The sequence below is a fragment of the Lactuca virosa genome, chromosome 4 (genome assembly GCF_052849685.1).
Source record: "Lactuca virosa cultivar CGN04683 chromosome 4, Lactuca_virosa_CGN04683_v6, whole genome shotgun sequence".
Classification (NCBI taxonomy): domain Eukaryota; kingdom Viridiplantae; phylum Streptophyta; class Magnoliopsida; order Asterales; family Asteraceae; genus Lactuca; species Lactuca virosa.
This window is the reverse complement of record NC_136429.1, coordinates 369,515,264-369,531,072: the sequence shown is the minus strand read 5'-3', so window position 1 is coordinate 369,531,072 and position 15,809 is coordinate 369,515,264. Positions and strand designations below refer to the sequence as shown.

The 15,809-nt window shown below is 40.6% G+C and overlaps 1 protein-coding gene across 1 annotated transcript; it reads right to left on the bottom strand.

The window, feature by feature from the left end:
- Window positions 1-5,589: 5,589 nt before the first annotated feature.
- Window positions 5,590-5,979, bottom strand: LOC145106323 (uncharacterized). The gene has a single exon (XM_079043330.1). The coding sequence runs from the start codon at window positions 5,977-5,979 to the stop codon at window positions 5,590-5,592; it is 390 nt and encodes a 129-aa protein (XP_078899456.1).
- Between the last annotated feature and the right edge of the window lie 9,830 nt (window positions 5,980-15,809).

Genomic DNA, 15,809 nt, shown 5'->3' with positions numbered 1-15,809 from the left:
ATGCGAATAATAGAAGGTCTTGGAATGATCGATGGCAATTCTGTTCCATGCGAAAAAGAAGAATGATAGGCGAAAAAGAATGAATCAGAGGCGCTGAATAAAAGATAACACAAAGTAATTCAGCATTCAGAGGTTACTGTTCATAGTCAACGCTTCAAACGCTTCGAATTCGCATGATTGTCACTTATTTTCAGCGTTGAGGTAATGGTTACTGTTCATAGTCAACGCTTCGAACGCTTCAAATTCGCATGATTGTCACTTATTCTCAGCGTTGAGTTAATGGTTACTGTTCATAGTCAACGCTTCGAACGCTTCGAATTCGTACATTTGTCACTCTTCAAGGAATGCCAAATATTCGTCTGTTTAAAAAAAAATATTTCAAAACAACAAAAATATTTTTATTTTTAGACTTTTGTTGCAGATTATGATGATTCAGAGGGGACAATGCAGGCAGTTTTAGGGTCAGGTAAAATTTTTCGTATGAATTAATATCTTTTTCATTATTCGAATTAGTTAGATTGTCCCTAGAAGCATGCTGCTGCATGTCGTCCAAAGCCTCCATGACTCAATGTGTGTGTACCAAAAGCCTTAATGAAATGTTTCGTACGAAAATTTCTTCCCAATCAGGCTTATATTCACATTAGTCTCTGAGCTACCTTACTCTTCTCACAATGAGTTAAGAGTTTCCTGTTTGGTCCAAAACATAACATAGGTACTTTTCGTGTCTTACACCAATCTTTTTCATCCAAAACATTCTTACACGATCACACACAAAGACGTATATCCGAGAGGTCTCTGATCAAACCCATCGAGACTTAGATATATAAAAACTCTGTGTTTATGATCTGACATCATGAGTCCGTGATGGAAGTGAAACCCAAAAATCTTACAAATTAAGGAATTGACGGGGAACATTGTTCCAGATATATACGAAACTTTTGTTTCTGTACCAATGTTCGAAACTCCAAATCATATTCATTTCGAATGAGTGGTCTTGATCAAGCATTTGAAACCCACGATGTTTGTTACCCAACAAGATCCAGTATACAAATTTTTTTTTGAATATGATTTCCGTGTGAGTTTCATTCGAATGTCCTAGTCATGTTAAAATTTTTCAAAGCCGACTTGTCACTGACTACACTGGTCATACAAGTAATTTCTGTTATACTTTATCACCATATGTTTAGGTTGACATGTAACGAAATTTTGAACCTACCCATGAAGCATTCTTAAAAGAAGCCCTTTGATACTTATCAAAAAGTATTCGATTGTAATTCACGGGAACATACACAAGCTGTTGATCATCTCTCTTGATGATTAACGAAGCAACCTTTGCCCGGGGTTTAACTGCCTTCGTGTCAAATTAAATTTTTGACATCACAAAATTTAAATTTTTTTTTTTGTTTCTTGTCTAAACTTTCTTTGGCACACTACACACACGAAATCCTTGAGGTTCTGAGTAATACCAACTCAGGCTGATGATTTCGAACATCTGGCAAATGACTTCGCTTTTTATCCCAAAAGTGAAAGAGCCTTGCCTCCATTCGAAGGGTTCTAACGGTTACAATTCTATTAAGGGGATAATGGCAGGCTGTCTATACATGACGTATGGTATTTTGCCCGGTTTTCCAGGTGATGTGACAGACACTTTTTGACGCATGGCTACCTTTCCGCTGTACAGGTCCGATTTTCAAGGTGCCACGTCGGATCTCATTAAATGCATCCCGCTTCAAATTCAAATCATTTAGGGTTACATATAAAAGGGGGTTCAAGAGTACTTTATACGTTTATGCGATCAAAACTCAAAACTTCCCAAATTCTCTGTTCTTCATCTTTTTCAAACCCTAACAATGGCGACTACTGCTCATGTCGATCCTTCTACTGAAGATACTTCTTCTGCACCAGTTATGAAGATTCAATCTACCAATTATTATGTGGATGGTGAACTTTCTCAGTGTCCAGAAGAATTCAAGATGCTTATTGTTTCTTTAAAACACTCTGTTTTATCCAAAGCAATGTTCAATTTCTTTTCTGTTCCGGTATCCTGGCTTTCTCAAGCAGGATCTACTGCCACATACAACAAAGCCTCTGATTCGATTACTTTTCACCTAATCAATGACAAAAAGGTTAGGCTTTCCAAGAAACTGTTTTGTCAGATTCTTGACATTCCAAATACACCTCCTTTTGTTGAATTTCAATTCTCCCAAATAATTCATATGTTTAATGAAATGGGATATCAGCCCCCATTGTCAAAGATAAGTGACTTTAAGAAGTCTGGTCTTCCAAAATTATGGAATTTTTTGTTTGGGATATTTTTGCGTTGTTTAACCGGAAGAACAGTTGGATTAGATAAAGGAAGGATGGAGGTTTATGCCATGGTGGCTGGTTTATACTATGATCTTCCAGCAGACTACTCTACACAGCTATGGAAGGAATTCCAAAAAGGAGTAGAACATACGAATGTTATTCATGGCATTTCGTGTGCTAGGTACTGGAGTCTAATTCTGCAACATTTTTACAACAAGGAAGGCATCTTGGTTTCAAATGAAGATGAGAAGGTTACTTTTCAATCTTATCACTTTCCGAAGGAAGTTGTTGACAATGATGATGAATTTCCAAACGTTGCTCGGATTCCAGACGCGATGCTTAAAAGGGTGGATCCTACGAATCCTGTTTTGATTGCATATCTGAAAACATTCGATTCTTCTATTCCTACGGGAATTTTGTTGCCACGCGACGAAAAGAAGATCAAAAAGTCGAAGAAAGCTGATCCTGCTTCACCTGAAAAGAAAACGAAGGGTTCAACATCCTCTAAATCTTCAAAGAAGAAGACAGAAAATGTTGCAGTGACAGTTGAAGCAACACAAGTGATTGAGCCAATAGTGGAAGAGACTCAAGAGAACGTGATTATTCCTTCGAAAACAGGGATGTTTCGAAGAATCAAGATGAAATCCATCCACAAACGAAAGTCACCTTCACAGAAGTTGATTCGCAAGCCTCAAATTACTCACCAAGGAGTTTTAATTCGTGAGGTACCTGTTCCTGTTTCTCCCGGATCCAAGAAAAGAGCAGCAGAAGATATGGCAAAACACTTGTCACAACCGAAAAAGAAGAAGACGAAGAAGAGTCGAAAGATTGTTTTATCTACTGAGTCTATAGAAGAGGATGAACGAATACCAGAAACTCCAGAGTTCACTTCTATTATTACAAGTTCCATTCCTGAGAAGACTGTTATCATACCACCCGAAGTTTCGATTACCAAGTCAATTTTTGAGGAGGTTCGAACTTCAGGCATCCCTGCACACGTATCTGATACGGATGCAAATGTCAACATGGGTGAAGGTGGTTCGAAAGATGCAGATCAAGGTCCAATTATCTCTACTCCTTTCGAATCATTGGTTTCTGTTACACCAACATCTACTATTCCTCTCACATCAACCACTGTTTCACCAACCTTTGAACATATCATCAATCAACCAATTACTTCCATTTTTTCCTCTCAATCCACAGATACACCCAAACCATCTTCACCCACTGAAACTGATAATGAAGGGTTTGGTGGAACATTCGAAGACCTAGAGTTTCATGATGAAGAAGAAGAATTTCCTGATCATATGTTAATGACAATGAAGCAATACAAAATTCTTAATCAAAAGTTGAACTCCATCATTCAATCTCAAGCTGATCTTGGCGGAGGTTCATCTATTTCAAGTTTGGAGGTTGATTCTATGCTCAAGATGTTTGAATCAAGAGTAATCAACAAAGTTTCTGGAATGATAAAAGCCTCTGAGTCTGTTATTTTAGAAAAGGTTGATTATACAGATCAGAATTCTGAGCTTCGTGTTAAAACTCTCAGATCTGATTTTATGGGAGAAGTTAAGGATCTGCGAAGCATAACAAAAGAACGACATGTTCTTTTTGTTCAGGAAGTCAAGAAAGTGAGGGAGGATGTTAACTCCCAAATTCACGAACTTCGTGAAGACATGAAAAAGGAAATTTTATCTGTTCAACATGATTATGCGTCCTTGAATCAGAAGGTCGATATCATTTGTGATGCTGTCACTCGATTTGTCAAGCTATACGAAGGTTTGAGTCCTCAAATAACTCAAATCTCCAAGTCTGAAAGTGAAAATTTTGAAGGTGTGATCAAGTTGTTAAAGGAGTTGAAGGAGATCTCAACGAAACCGGTTTCGTCACCGTTGATTACTCCAGAATTTTTGTCCCAGAAGTTTGTGCAGTTCGAAGCCATACTTAACAAGCAACTTGCTCCACTATTTCGCATATCTAGTCTTCTTCCCACAACTACTGCCCCTCCTGTTTTCACAGGGGTGCAAGGGGGAGAAAGGAAGTCAACAGAAGAAGAAGCGAAAGTGGTGGGCAAGGTATTTCCATCTAGCATCCCTTCAACAAAACCAGTAATTGTGTCTGCTCAACCAGTGACCTCAACAATCGTAACAACATTACCAATTACAAGAACAATTTCGAAAGGAATTGTAATTGGTAAACCTTTGGAATCTGGTGGAAGTGGTTCGAAGCTAAAAGACATAACTGAAAAATCTGTTTCGAAAGACAAAGGAAAATCAATTCTGGTTGAAAAATCTAAAGAAGAAAAGAAGGCTGAAGCTGAAGCTGAACTCGAGAAAATGAGGCTTATTCAAAGCATCATGACTCAGAGGGTTGGTGATCCGAAGGGCATGAATAAAGGTGATCCAGCAAAACATTACAACTATGAAACAATCGAAGCCTTGGTTGCTTTTAATCACATGTACTCATTTGATAAGAAGCCAAAACAGAGTTATGTGGTTACAAACACTGATGCATGCCAGTTGGATTTCCCTATAAATGAGATGATGTTCATCATGCCTCAGTTCAAAGCTGAAGGGAATTTCAAAGAAAAAGATGAAGGGACTCATATGAAAATTCGTTTTCATGCAGTACTTGGCAAAGCCCCTGAGGATGTATGGTCACTGATCAAGATCAAGAAGGTGATAAGCATGAAAAAGGATGTGGTCTTTGAAAACATTGTTCAAAATGTTAAATATGTTGTGGCCAGGGCAAATGGAAAAACATGCGAATTCACTATTGCAGATTTTCCTCTGATGAACTTGTATGACCTTATACAAGTGGCATTGCTTCTGAAAGACAAATCCTTTTCTTTTCTGCAAAATACAGATCCAGAGGAATTCAAACTTGGAGTTGGATGCCTGCGATATGCATGAACACGACCCGTGTTCATTATAAGCCAAGAGGAACACAGGCCGTGTACTCCTCTGACTCCGGAATTGTTTGCTCTTTGATGAACACGACCCGTGTTCATTATAAGGCAAAAGGAACACGGGCAGTGTACCCTTCTGATTGTCACTTCCACTTTTTGAATCAAAAAAATTCCATCTCATTCAAATGAAATGTTTTTGCATCCCAAGGTCCGTTTGGTGATTTTAAATCATGTTTAAATGCATTTGGAACATTGAAAACCAAAAACCCAAAGAAATGGAAATTGTTTTTAAAGAAAAGACAGAAATACCCTCGGGTTGCCTCCCGGTAAGCTGCCCTTGTTTTAAGTCGTTGGCTCGACTTTGCCCTTTAGATTCACTCAATGTAGTCCGGGCGTTCCAAGCTATCAACCTCCATGTCTTTCTCTTGGAAACCTTCATAGAAAACCTTTAACCTGTGACCATTAACTTTGAACACCTTTCCAGTTTTGTTACTCTTAATCTCAACTGCACCATGATCAAATACATTAGTAACAATGAACGGACCCACCCACCGGGACCGTAATTTACCGGAAAACCATTTAAGTCGAGAGTCATAGAGTAATACTTTTTTACCAATCTCAAAGGTCTTACGGGAGAGGTACTTATCATGGAATGCTTTGGTCTTATCTTTGTAGATGTGTGAAGTCTCGAATGCTTCATTTCTTATTTCCTCCAATTCTTGAATCTCTAGCTTTCGGTGAACACCCGCTTCATCAATCTTCATGTTTAGCTTTTTGATAGCCCAGAAAGCTTAGTGTTCCAGTTCAACAGGGAGGTGACAAGCTTTGCCAAACACGAGTCTGTAAGGTGACATCCCAATTGGAGTTTTATATGCAGTGCGGTATGCCCAAAGAGCATCATCTAATCTCAAACTCCAATCTTTGCGGTTTGTGTTCACTGTTTTCTCAAGTATGGACTTGATTTCTCTGTTTGACACTTCAGCTTGTCCATTTGTTTGCGGGTGATAAGTCGTGGACACCCGATGTTGGACTCCATACTTCTTGAGAACCGATCCAAGAGTTTTGTTGCAGAAGTGTGTGCCTCTGTCACTGATCAAGGCTTTTGGAGTTCCAAACCTACATAAAATGTTAGCCTTGACAAAATCTACAACAACTTTAGCATCATCAGTTCTTGTTGCCTTTGCCTTTACCCATTTGGAAACATAGTGAACAGCCAAAAGGATGTATAAATTCCCAAAAGATGAAGGAAAAGGACCCATAAAATCAATACCCCATATATCAAATATTTCACAAACCAAGATAGGGGTCAAGGGCATTTGGTTTCGGGAACTCAAAGAACCTGTCATTTGACATCTCTCACAACTTTTACAAAAAGTGTAAGACTCATGAGAGAGTCGATGCCAATAAAATCCACAATCTAAAATTTTCCTAGCAGTTCTTTGAGGACCAAAATGCCCTCCACAAGCATAACTATGACAAAAGTTGAGGATAGATTGTACCTCATGTTCTTCAACACATCTTCTTATTACTTGATCTGCACAATGTTTCCAAAGGTACAACTCATCCCAAATGTACCTTCTTGCATCTTTCTTGATCTTATCTCTCTGTGACCTCGTGAGATCGGGTGGGAACTTTCCCTTGACCATGAAGTTGCATATATCCGCATACCATGGTGGTGTTTGGAGAGCAAACAAGTGCTCGTCTGGGAATATGTCATGGATGGGAGTTGCATCTTCAGGTTGAACTATTCGGCTCAAATGATCAGCGACTAGGTTCTCTTTCCCACTTTTATCTTTGATCTCAATATCGAACTCTTGCAAAATCAGCATCCACCATATTAACCTCGGCTTCAAATCTTTCTTTGTAAGTAAGTGCTTTATGGCTGCATGGTCCGAATATATGATCACTTTAGTTCCAAGGAGGTATTGCCGGAACTTCTCTAGTGCAAAAACAATAGCAAGCAACTCTTTTTCTGTTGTGGTGTAGTTGCTTTGTGCACTATCAAGGGTCTTTGATGCATAGTAGATGACATGATGTGCTCGATCCACCTTTTGACCCAATACTGCCCCTACAGTCGTGTTGCTCGCGTCACACATAATCTCAAATGGGAGGTCCCAATTAGGTGGTTGGATGATTGGAGCGGAGGTGAGTAAATCCTTCAAACGATCAAAGGCATCCTTGCATGGCTGAGTAAACTCAAATTCAACATCTTTTTGGAGTAGTTGACACATCGGCACTGTAATCTTTGAAAAATCTTTAATGAACCGCCGATAGAAACCTGCATGGCCAAGAAACGAACGAACTTCCCGAACATTTGTCGGGTAAGGAAGACTCTTGATAACATCTATCTTGGCTTTGTCAACCTCCAAGCCTTTTTGGGACACAATATGATCTAAAATCAATCCTTTGTCCACCATGAAATGGCATTTTTCATAGTTAAGCACAAGGTCTGTGTCAATGCACCTTTGCAAAATTTGTGTTAGATTGCTTAAACATTCATCAAAGGTGTTTCCATAGACTGTGAAATCATCTATGAAAACTTCAATGATGTTTTCAACATATTCAGATAAAATGCTCACCATGCATCTCTGAAATGTTGCGGGTGCATTGCATAGACCAAAAGGCATACGCCTATAAGCAAATATGCCAAAGGGACAAGTAAAGGTGGTTTTCTCTTCGTCTTCCGGGGCTACCAGAATTTGATGAAAACCCGAGAAACCATCCAAGCAACAGTAATGAGATTTACCCGCCAATCTCTCTGACATTTGGTCAATGAATGACAAGGCAAAATGGTCTTTTCTCGTTGAGGCATTCAACTTTCTATAGTCAATACAAACCGTCCACCCGTTTTGAACACGGGTTGGCACCAAATCTCCCTCTGGATTCTTGACAACTGTGACCCCGACTTTTTTCGGGACTACCTGAACGAGGCTCACCGATTTACTATCTGAGATAGGGTAGATCATACCTGCATCCAAAAGCTTCATGATTTCTTTCTTTACCACCTCCATCATGGATGGGTTCAATCTTCTTTGTGCCTCTCGGGTTGGTTTGAAGTATTCCTCCATGAGAATCTTATGCATGCACAAGGAAGGACTCAACCCTTTTATGTCAGCAATTGTCAACCCAATAGCTTTCTTATACTTTTTCAGCAAAGTCACCAACTCATCTTCTTCTGTAATGGACAACTTGTTGGAGATAATGACAGGCAAAATCTTCTCTTCTCCAAGGTTTGCATACTTCAAATGATCTGGAAGAGTCTTCAATTCTAGCTTAGGTGCCTGCACAACGAAATGGGCAATTTCACATTGCTATTATCATAATTCATTTTCTTCCTTTCTTCCATGAACTCCACTATTTCCAGCAACTCTTCATCTAACTTGAAATTTTCTGCAATCTCTTTGACCGAATCGTTATAAAAAAACCTGCTCAAAACTAACTCCAACAAATCATGGTTAGTCAGCTCAAAACACTTTTCAGTCAAAGGCTGGATTATATCAACAAAATTAATGTAATGAACATCACTTGGGTACCGCATTGCTTCATAGATATTAAAGTTGATGACCTCCCCATCGAATTCCATGGACAATGTACCATTATAGACATCAATTTTTGTTCTTGCTGTTTTTAAGAATGGTCTACCTAAAAGTATGGAACTCGAGGTTGGGTGGTCATCATCTCCCATATCAAGCACATAAAAATCTGCAGGAAAGACAAGCTCATTAACTTGCACTAAAACATCCTCTAATACACCTTTTGGGTGTACTATAGAACGATCTGCAAGTTAGATAATCACCCCGGTTTTTGTTAAAGTGCCTATGCCAATAGATTTATAAACAGAATATGGTAAAACATTGATTGAAGCTCCTAAATCTAGCATAGCACGGGGGACATAAAGGTTTCCCAATTTGCAAGGAACGGTGAAAACACCAAGATCTTTGCACTTTGGGGGCATCCTTTTCTGCAAAACTGCAGAAACATTTTCACTTACTTTCACTGTTTCATTACCTCGCAACTTCCTTTTAGATGTGCAAAGTTCCTTAAGGAACTTAGCATATCTAAGTACCTGTTTGATCACATCTAAGAGGGGGATGTTGACTTCAACTTTCCTGAACATTGCCATGATCTCACTATCTTCTCTCTCTTTTTTGTTGCTGCTCAATCTTGATGGAAAAGGTGGTGGTGCGATCTTTGCTTCTTTCTCTTCCGGCTTCTTTTTCTCCACCATTTTTTCTTTCTTTTCATCTTTCTTTGGTAGTTCTTCTATCACCAACTCCTCTTCTTCTTCTTCGGGCATCTTCGGGCTATCATATTTCTTTCCACTCCTCAAGCGAATTGCACAAGCATTGTGCTTTGGGTTGTTTTCAGTTTGTGGAGGTAGCTTTCCTTGATTCTCCATTTTGCTCACCGATTGAGCAAGTTGTGCCATTTGTTGCTCAAGATTCGTGATGCTTGCCTTGGTTTCTTGCTGAAAACTTTGAGTGCTAGTGGCAAGGCTTTTGACTATGTCTTCTAAGGACATACTTGAGGACCCGGCTTGTTGCGGAGGAGGTTGTGGTTGCCTCGGTTGGTAATTTTGTTGTGGGAATGGAGGCCTTTTTTGATGTTGAGGAAATAGTGGTCTTTGTTGATAACCTCCATGTTGATTACCTCCCCAACCTTGATTGTTGTTCCATCTTTGATCACCCCTTGGCTGCTCAAATCCCCTTTGGTTTGACCCGGAATACCCTCCTAAAGCATTGGCTTCCACATAATCCTCATCTTGAAGTTGAGGGCACATGTCGGTTGGGTGCCCTACTTGAGTGCAAATACCACAAGGGCGGGGTGTGGGCTGCACACCCTTGTCTTTAGCCAACATCATTACAACTTTCGTAAGCTCGGACAATTGAGCTTCAATTTGAGGAGTTTGGACCTCTTTTACACCTCGGGGTGCATCCGTATACCATTCTTCATCATGGCTTGAATGTTTAGAATCTTCAGCCATGTTTTTGATCAAGTTGCGGATTTCGGTGGGAGTCTTGTCGGGTAAAGATCCGCCACTCGAAGCATTAAGAAGCCTTCTTTCCATTGGGGTCATTCCTTCAATGAAATATTGGAGAAGTTGGTACTCGGTAATTCCATGCTTGGGACAACGGGCACAAAGCTTTTTGAACCTCTCCCAATATGCATGAAAGGCTTCTCTCTTGTGTTGTTTGATCCCGATTATCTCTCTTCTTAGGGTTGAGGCTTTCATTTCTAGGAAGTATTTGTCTAAGAAGAGGCGTGCAAGATCTACCCATGTGTTGACCGTCCCCGATGGGAGGTCATAAAGCTAATCTTTTACCGAGTCTTGCACTGCAAAGGGGAATGCCCTAAGCTTAATTTGGTCCTCTGTGACATTGTGTGGTTTCATTCCAACACACACAATATGAAACTCTGTGAGGAACTTGTGGAGATCCTCGTTTTCTAAGCCTCTAAAGGTTGGGAGGAGGTGGATAATTCCGGATTTTAGTTCAAGGTTTGTGGCTGCCGCATAGGTGATGCAAAGAGGTTGTTGAGTAACCTCTTGCCTCGACCATTGACGGAGAGTTTGCTCAGGTGGTGGGTTTGGAGGTGGATTCCCTCCATGGTTATCTCCCATGGTATGAGTAGGAATTGAGGTTTTTGTGGGTGTAGTGTTTGGGATGTTATGAGTAGGTGAAGAGAGAGGGGTGGCATTTATGGGTGAGGATGGTTGAGATGATGATGAAGGGTTTTCTGTTTCGGATGCGGACACACTTGAGAGGGGTATATCCTCCCAAATGTTGATGACCGGAGGGGTAGATGATGAAGAAGTTCCGGAAACCGGTTGCCTCTTACGAAGCTTTGCTTGCTTCCGTAGCTTCTTTGCAGTCTTCTCTATCTTCGAGTCAATTGGCAATGGTGGACCTGTATGGAAAGATCTAGGCATAAACAATTAGTAACACCGTATCCCCGACAACGATGCCAATTTGTTAGGCGTGTCAAACCCAACAAATAATAGGGGTACAACAGACTCCAAATACACTGCTTTAATGCACTAAAAAGGTAGTACAAGGCAAGCAGGGTTGAACCACAGAGACACGGGATAAAAGTCTATACCTCTTTGTGTAAGGTACTTTGGTCACAAAGGGGGGTTTGTTTGCAAAAGTCAAATAATGAAAATAACAATCAACTTTGAAACATGCAGAAAATGAAATAGATTTGTAAACAAGTTGTAAAAATGCTTCCAGTTCTAGTTCTCAATGTTGTTGTTCAACTTGATTATGACTTGATGTAATTCAAGATTGCTATTCTAAGTTGGTACTGAAAGATATTAACACGCTCTAACACCTCTCGCTTGCCAAATTATCTAACCAAAACATACTCTTTGACTAGACCTAGCTTTACTAATTCAACCTAAACACGCTCTTAGATTGTATTGAAAAACTGCATTAAGTTTTATACAAGCTTCCCAACAATGTTCATTTCTTCTCATACGCTCGGAAGTGTGAAAACATGTGATATATGTTTTACAATAAGAAAACTTATTGCTTGTTACCAATTATTAACTTAATAGAACGATTAGGTGCCCTAAAAGTTAATTGACTACACAAAAATTCAATTCATGAAAGTGGCCAATCAAACACAAATCAAATTTAAGGGTTCTAGTTTAAACAAAAACATAATCACTAGAATAGAATCACAAATCAAACATCAAATCATATGCTTCAAGTCAATCAATCAACATGTTTTGAACAAGAACTAGAAACTAGGGTTTCTTAGCCACACATGATTAAGAACAAATCACAAGAACAAAAGATGGAAAAATGTGTGATTACAACTTACAAAATGCTAGAAATAATGTTTCCAAATGATTATTGATCAATCCCTTGCAATAACCTTCGAATCCCCTTCTCAAAATATGCTCTGATATGTTGTTTGTATCCCCAAATGACCCAATTTCCCGTAATATGAAAAATAGAAAAACTGCCAAAAGTTAGTTTTCTTGGGTCGAACACGGCCCGTGTTCAGCATAGGGCAAAAAGGACACGACCCGTGTTCAGCTTGGTCAACACCTTTCCTTTTGGTTAACACGGCCCGTGTTGATTTTGCAGTGTAAACCCAACACGGCCCGTGTACCCTTCTGACTCCGACTCCAAACTTGATTTTTTCAACTTTTTCGTTTTTAACCCGATCATCCCGAAATCTTCACCAATGCTTCCCGGCACCTCCCAAAGCGTGTTCCAACCTCCGGTTTACCTGAAAAAGATATGAAAATGTGCAAATAAGGTTGTTCTAGAGACTAACATGAAATATGATGAATTGCAAGACAAATGAAGGACAATTATGCTAAATAGATGCATGAAATGAGACTAAAAGGTGTGCAAAAAAGTGCACAAAATGCACCTAACAGTCATCACGAACAAGAAGGGGGCCAGTGGATCAGTATCATTTCGTCCAAGAGGTTCTGGAGAAGGTAAAAAGTTCCCACCTTTCTCCTTGTGGTGATTAGATCACACGTTTTGATGAATAGGGCTTTCTATCACCTTTTTGGTTGAGACATGAGTACATGAAGTCCCTTTCTAGGTCTAGACTTCAGATATGGACCTTGTGAGGTCCAGAGGGTCCGAAGGCTCAAGCTTTATTCAGTCACTTAAAGAGTTATTGTGTTTTGGTGCCTTGTTGGAGCATGTATTGGCATTATGAGCCTTATATGCCATGTTCGAACGTAAAGCATGCAACTTTACGTGACAATCGACCCTTAAGAAGGTAGATCTTGTGTTTGGAGTGATAGATCTGTGTTTAATCTTCGGAATGAGGAATCTAATCGAATGGACTCGCCAAGTCCATGGCCTCACTCGATGAGTCGGCGAGGGTTTGTCCCGATGGATTTGTTTGTGAGATAACTCGGCGAGTTGGGGGTCAACTCGACGAGATGAGCTGGACTTTCTTGAGACTTCTGAGGAAACGAGGGGACTCGTTGAGTCGCAAGAGTGCACTCGATGAGTCGGTTCAAACATGGACTGTTGACTCGAGTTTGACTTCTGTTGACTTTAGGGTTTGGTCAACATGAGTATTGGAGACCATGGAGGGGTAAAATGGTCTTTTACCCACATCAAGAGTTAGAAAGAGGATGAATAATCTTTAGGTTACTTAGAGTCGAGAATCGAGTATATATTGAGATAACTACCCTATGTGTTAGGCGGTGGCTAGTTCGAGATTCGAGTGTGAGGATACTTGTCTGATGTCGAGGTGAGTCTTCTCACTATACTTTACCTTGAGTGGTATTTACGTGTGACCAGAGGGTCCTATGTGCTTACTTGAGTTATGGATTTTGTCTGTGTGATATATATGCCATGTTATGTGTTACCGAGACCAGACCGGAGAGTCCAACGAGCTATGAGACCGGAGGGTCCTCACTGAGACCGGACCAGAGGGTCCAACGAGCTATGAGACCGAAGGGTTCTTACTGAGACCGGACCATAGGGTCCAACGAGCCGTGGGACTGGAGGGTCCCACTAAGACACATAGACCGGAGGGTCTTACAGAGTTATAGCCTCGAGTGGCTAATGTGCTGTATGTGGTATTTTGGGGAACTCACTAAGCTTCGTGTTTACCGTGTTATGTGTTATGTGTTTCAGGTTTTTCTCAGAATCGCGGGAAGGCACCGGCTTGATTGTACACACCAGAGAAAGAGCTATGTATTGAGAGGATCCTGGAGTTTTGATATATACAGTTTTTGGATATGAGATTTGATGAATTGACATTGTGACATTTTGTGATTTTATAATTGAGATAAATTTGTTTTTTTTAATTGAAAATTTTGGTTTGAAAATTTACGGTGTTACAAGTTGGTATCAGAGCCTTGGTTTGAGGGATTCGGATGCACCTTCGGGTATGTCTGGACTCAAACTGAGGATTTGAGAAATTTTTTCAAAAGAAACGATTTTTCTAAAACGAGCAAGAGTTTCCAAGAGAAAACGAGAAGGAGCAGTGTGTGCAATCAGCCAGAGCCCGAACGGTGATTTCCCAAAATATCCTTATGTTGTGTTATGAGATACTTATGAGATACTATTTATGAATGCTCGAGGATAGGCTAGGTATTCCATATTTTAGGGCTAGAGTTGCCTGATTTGTGATGCCTTAGCCTAGGAGTTGTTGCTATCTGTTATGTGCCTTGAGTATGTGCTGGGTAAGAGTATCTAGCAGGAATATTTCATAAATAGAGCTTTGAGTAGAGGAGTAATCTAGGATAGATACCTAGATGAGCATTGGAGGAGCCTACTGAGAGAGTAGTTAGATACCCACGTGGGGTAGAGTTGCTTGATTTCGGTGACACCTTTTGAGTACGAGTAAAGCGAATAGAGTGGTCACCTAGAGTGGTTTTACGTGCTGGTGGAGATTATTCAATGCCCGAATGCTGCTTACTTCGTGCTTTGTGGAACTCTCTATGATGGGAGTCAGCTACTGAGTAAATATGACGATATTCAGGAGGTAGATGGATGGCATCATAAGGAGTTCTTCAGCAGCTGATGGCAGAGAAGCGTGAGAACCTAGGAAGAGACTAGGGTGTGAGCTTAGTCAGATGAGTACTCTGATAGAGGAAAGTATTCGCTGGGGAGCAACCAGGTTTAATGGGATTGGTGATCGAGAAAGTTGAGCAGCTACTTAGGAAATCTGGGATGATCCGTGTGGAAAGTATGGGTAGATGTGGGAGGTAGTATGGGCCCGTGCTACTGAAAGCAGAGGACCCATACTCGAAACAGGGAGAATTCCAGAGGTTCTAAGTAGCAGATTGAGAGGAGATAACATGGTTCGAGTACCATGACTCGTGGCGGTTAGTGCTTCTGGTTTTACCAGTTATCCCATTGTGATTGATTAGACTGAGATCAGATGTGATAGAGTGTGGGGCCAGAGGGCCATGTTGAACGAGTTTCTGTGGAGCATACCTTGAGAGGGAAATCGAGTTAGCTTCCGAGAAATTTTTGGTGAGATGCCAGTTGGAGTCGCAAGACTCAGGAATGAGTAGAGATGGTGCTTTATGGGGGATTCCGGTGTTAGATGAGCAATCGACCGATAGTGGAGATGTCACTTTCTGTGACCAAGAGTTGTGCTATTTCCATTTCCTGTGAGGAGCAGAAGAGATATTGAGCTTCCAGCTTCTGAGCTTGGAGGTAAACCTTGTGGGGTAGCATGGGTTGCGATCCTTCACCCGAGTATCTGGGTAGTATGTCTGCCGTAGGGTAAGATTATAGCATGACATGGTCATCATTGGGGACTGAGATGGTCCACGACAAGGATATACCCTATTTGAGTATAGTAGGGCATATGTTAGCAGCAGTGTCGGGTGATAAAGAGGAGCATATTGGGTTGGTGGCTCTCATTGCCTATGGTGGATATCGAGTGTGGGGGTGAGGTCTCTTCTCTCATGATAATTCTCATGATGGGACGTTGGTTGGGGAGTCGAAGATGAGGAGTGTGATAGTTCATTACTTTCAGACTGAGAGTCATGGCTACTACGGGACAGTTGAGATGTCTGGTAGTGTGTCATTGTGAGATTTTGAATGACACGTTGGGAAGTTTTCGAGGGTTTTATCTAAGAATCAGAATGTTT